This window comes from Acanthisitta chloris, unplaced genomic scaffold (assembly GCF_000695815.1).
Source record: "Acanthisitta chloris isolate BGI_N310 unplaced genomic scaffold, ASM69581v1 scaffold41785, whole genome shotgun sequence".
In the NCBI taxonomy this organism is placed as follows: domain Eukaryota; kingdom Metazoa; phylum Chordata; class Aves; order Passeriformes; family Acanthisittidae; genus Acanthisitta; species Acanthisitta chloris.
The window spans coordinates 1-4,901 of NW_008672771.1; the positions used below are offsets into that span (position 1 = coordinate 1).

The window sequence follows — 4,901 nt, forward strand, 5'->3', positions numbered from 1 at the left end:
GACAGTCCCGCGCGCCCCGCCGCCGCCAGGCACATCAGCCGCACCAGCGTCCGGATGTCGGTCAGCCCCAGGGACTCCAGACCTGCCGCCAGGCTGCAGCTGGAGCCACTGCAAAAACGAACACAGGGGACAAAAGAACAAAATCAACACCACCTTTTCCCTTGAAAGCGCTACGGAAGTACACAAAATGAGAACTGCCTCTCCAAATAGCTTGAAATTACGTCCTTATCGAACAAAACCTGGGACCGGTTCGGACAGGAAAGGTGGAAGTGTTGCCAAGGATGCACAAACCTGACAGACAGGAGTGAGAGTGCTCTCATCACCATAGTTCTTGCCAGGAGGACTTGAGCAGCAGCTGTCACTCTTCTCAGAGCCATGACACGGTCGTGCGGATTTACTAGGGCAGCTGCTTGTTCTCCTAGTGTTATCCTGCCAGAAGAACTCTTTTCTATTGAGCCGTGACAGCCTTGGAAATAATGATTTGCATTAGTGTTTAAAGAAAAACAAAATGCTATCGTGCAGTAATGAGCACCGAAGCAAACTTAGCCTAAGTTTATACACTAGCCATTAATTTTTCAGCATTTCATATATACAGAACTACAGCAATAATGACCAAGAGGAAATACAGCCAATAATTTACTTATTCCTTGTTTCCAAAGATAGAAGAGCACAACTTGACAATTCAAGTTAAACTTAATTCCTTCATTTCCCTTTTCCATCAGAGAAACTCTAAGTCCCAACTTAAATCCACACTCTGAGCTCTGCAAAGCACGTTACTGGCATCCACTGCTGGACTATGGTCACAGTTTTATTAGCAAATAGAAACCTCAAGCCTTCTGTCAATCTATAACGCCTCACGCTCCTCTCTCTAACTCTCCTGCAATAAAAGGACAATTCAGAACTTCCTCATGGTGGCAGAAACTGTTTCTGCATTGCCCCTATAAAAGCCACACCAAAGGGGAGGTAGTGGTGGTGTTACCACTCTTCATATTCTTCGAACAAACTGCATTTCAAACTCACCTATTTGCATCAGTGTTTCCTCCATGCTGTTGGTGGCTGTCACCATTGCAACTGAAGCACCCAGGGGGTCACTGTCGGGGAACTGCACGGGTTCGGGTACAATGCGTCGATCATTTAACCCAAGAGGTCCAGCCAGTAATTCAAATTCCTCTTCTCCTGTCAGCTTTTCATCTTCATCTACATCCAACATATCCCAGTCTTCTAGAATTGGAGAATTGGAATTAGACTTGGTAAAGAAAAAAAGCTAAAATATTAAACAATTTCCACTAATTAAAAAAACAGTACAAAGTATAAAATGTGCATTGCAATCTACAACACAGTAGTCATGAACACTCCTCTTCTGATGCTGACACAGATACAAAAACAAAAGAACCTGCCCTTGCCCTTCTCTATTCAACTTAGTCCTTGTTTATACTGCACAGAAGTTCCATGAAAGATTCTCTGATGTATCAAATTAACTGTTCCCTAAGAACACTGAAATTAGAGGTCACCACATGTAGCACAAGACAGCTCCAAACTCTGGAATACAACTAAAACTGCAGACACACAGTTGTGCCTTAAGTCATGGCAACAAGTGCATGTTCCAAAGGACTGAACAGTAAGGACAGACTAAAGAAATCCCTGGTCTTCATATTTGTCCAAAATACACACGAGTTCATGGGCTCTAACTGTACAGCCAGGCTTCTGCTTTTCCCTTCAGAAAAACAAAGACAAAGCACTGTAATTGCAGTTACAGTGTCAGGCATCCTGTTCACTTCCCAACCATTCACACAGAAGTCTGACCCCTCCTGCCCCATCTCACTCCACAGACCCTGAACACCTGCTGGCAGATGGACTTGCTGTGAGTTCTGGAGCTCTCACTTTGTCTCAAACAGAGAAATGTGGCAAACCATACAACTGCGATCACACAAGCGACAGGAAAGGCCAGAATCAGAGAACCATCTGGGAAAGATACCCTACAGTCACTAGAAACAAGCTGTGTCAAGTGCAAGCCACCCTCAGGACACACTCGGCGAGTTCCAGAGCAGAAACACTGAGAACAAGCCCAAGGGCAGAGCCCTGGGACAGTCACTTCTCCCACAAAGGCAGCCGAAGTAAAGGATTTCAACACAAGACTTGGCATGTGCAGTTCTGGATACAACATCTACCTGCAATACCTGACCACTCCAAGTTAGGTATTTGCCATTTCAGCTGCTTAGATGAAAGATGGGAAAAAGAGCCACTGATGGGTTTTTTTCCACTTGAACTGAAAAAAACCTCCAAAAACTAAAATACTACATCTAATTGGAAGAAGATTTCAAAGTATACCTTCGTGCACAATTTCATGACAGGTGTATTTGCATGGAAGTACCTTTACAAAAAAATAAAACACTGCCACTTAAAAACTTACCTTCATAGACACTGTCCTGTTTGCCTATTAAATCAGGAGCTTGGCCTTTGTACCTGCACAAGACAGTAACAAACAGAACAACTGAATGGCTCTAAGGTTTTACAAATAGGCATAACCATTTTAACTTTGCTTCCCTATTAAGTCTAACTTTACTGTTAGGTCTACATACATAAGAATGATTCTAGAAATGGCTAGTAACAGAGAAATAGATAAAAGGGCTTCTAAAAGTGTGTGTGGAGGAGGGAAGCATTTTGCAGTCCTAACGTCAGAAAGGGCTGAGAAACTCACTGGAATTGTCAGACAAAAATCAGTAAAACGTTTTAGAAAGTCAGTAAGTATCAGGCAACATCCCAAGAAATTATTCCTTGCTTTTCATTTAAGAACTAGAAATACCAAGGCCAATCTTACTTCCAAATGCACATTCGTCGAACAGACAATGCCTGTTAAGTCCCAGAAAATTCTGCTAGGAACTCTGAGCTCTGAAATCAAATTCTTAAAATGCTGATGCTACTGAACCTGTTTTTATCCTTTCTTTGCACAGAGTATTCCAGTATCCTCTATCTGTGTACCTTTCAGAAGTCGATGTTTTAGATTTGCTCTTCAGGGCTAAGTATTTCTCTCTGCAGATGCCACACAAGAGGTAGTAGGGATTTCCACTGCCACACTCGCCCCCGAACCAGCCGTCCACGTAGGAGCCGTTGCTGCGGTAGCCCTGGCGATTGGCGCTGCGGCCACAGCCAGGGTGGTTCCTCTTCATGTGCTGGTTGAAGCTGACAACACTGGACTCACACAGTTCACAAACCACTACTTCTTCTCTGTCTTCAGACTCACAAACATGCTGCACAGGAACATTTACACATGTTATTTGCATGAATAAATATCTTCCTGTTCGACATAAAACAGCAATATTCCTACGTGGATGTTCCTGCACATTTCTGCTACACACACAGTGGTATCTGTATGGTTTACTTGCACAAAAGCAATGGAAAACCATTTTCTGACATAGTGAAGAGCAGACCATCTCAAAACAGGAAAAACAATTGGAAGGAAAGTTTAAGAGGATGAGATTTCCTATTTAATTTCAGATTGACTCAAAATTCTCGACAGTAAAACTCTTTGCATATAACCCTGTTCACATTCAACAGTGTCTTCATCTGGTTCTCCTCAGAACTTGTCTGAAAAGAGATCTAACAATGAAAAAGAATCCTTCTCTGTTCCCAATAATCAAACTTTACATTTACTGAGCAACAATAATCACCATTTGTGTCACCAGATTTCAAGGTTTTACCTATAATTAACATTTCAGTCCTAAGTCAGTAATTTCATGGAGATGTTTCAGTGAAACAAGTGCATGGAAAATTGCAATGTGCACACTGGAAGTTGTTCCCACATCAAATCGAGTAACATCACGACCAGGAGACAAAGGCCTAGTCTCAGGGGCTGATTGTCTGACTGGACCTGGACAATCCAAAGATTAACAAGCTGCTGTCATTATATTTCTTTTCCACCTCAAGTGTTATTTAGTGCTCTGTGCAACAACTCGGTGAGGACTGTCACCACATCCCTACCAGAGAACAGAAATCATGAATACCTAAACTAAGAAAAACTGATTTAAGTGCAGATTATGTTGCTACCAAGCAGGTACTATTAGTAGCAGAACAAGCATTTACACCCATGCCTGTTATCTCACCCAGCTCAGCCATCTGGAGCACCTGCTTACTTCTGACTGCTATCACGAGAACAACCACTATGTAATTCTGTTCCCATCTTTCAGGGGGGAGAAGGAAAGCTAGATACACGTGGAAGTGCAGAGCAAGAAACACATGGAAGCACTGTTCTCAACCTGGGAAGGAAGCTACAGACCCTAAGCAGACCCTAAGCACTGCTGGCATTGAGTTTTCAAACAGGCTCTAGGTAGAGTTACTGTCCCCAGGAAAGCACGAGCATGCAAAGGCAGTAAGGTGGAGCAGCCCCCGCTGCAGTCACACACACCCAGGTAGGCCAGTCCAATACCTCTGGGATCCACATTCCCAGAATATCATTATCACTAGCCAGGTCTTGCCCAAACATAGCTTCCATTGCTTCATCATCGAGGTCAATCTCCAGCTCCTCATCCAGGTTGAAGTCATAGAGTGCCCCTGGGTCCTGCTGCAGCGCTATCCCCTCCCTGCGGCTCTGGCTCCTGTGGGCCTGCACCGAGCGGTACAGACCCGCTCCAGGCACAAGGGAGAGAAACAGGAAAGCAGTACTTTATTTTGCGTGCGAGAGAAAGGACTGAACTTTCAACTTCCCCTTCCTGTTTCCAGCTCTTCTACTTATTACCCCAGAAAAGCTGCTACACACATGAGAAGGAGGTTCCTAAGTGCCACGCTGTGTGCCAACCCCTGCCACACACCCAGCACAGCCCCAGGCCCTGCACATACCTATCTGCTCGGGCCAACCCCTGCCATGCACCCTGCACAGCCCCAGGCCCTGCACATACCTCTCTGAT

At 44.4% G+C, this 4,901-nt stretch overlaps 1 protein-coding gene across 1 annotated transcript in view; it reads right to left on the reverse strand.

The window, feature by feature from the left end:
- Positions 1–44: 44 nt before the first annotated feature.
- The window catches only part of LOC103802189 (probable E3 ubiquitin-protein ligase HERC1), a gene marked incomplete at both ends in the record, with an annotated part of 15,959 nt that continues 11,102 nt past the window's right edge, over positions 45–4,901 (reverse strand). The window contains 6 exons of the mRNA XM_009074641.1: positions 45–108; positions 292–466; positions 1,021–1,221; positions 2,411–2,463; positions 2,980–3,248; positions 4,424–4,623. Coding sequence (XP_009072889.1) covers positions 45–108; positions 292–466; positions 1,021–1,221; positions 2,411–2,463; positions 2,980–3,248; positions 4,424–4,623 — 962 coding nt within the window. The remainder of the gene's footprint in view (positions 109–291; positions 467–1,020; positions 1,222–2,410; positions 2,464–2,979; positions 3,249–4,423; positions 4,624–4,901) is intronic.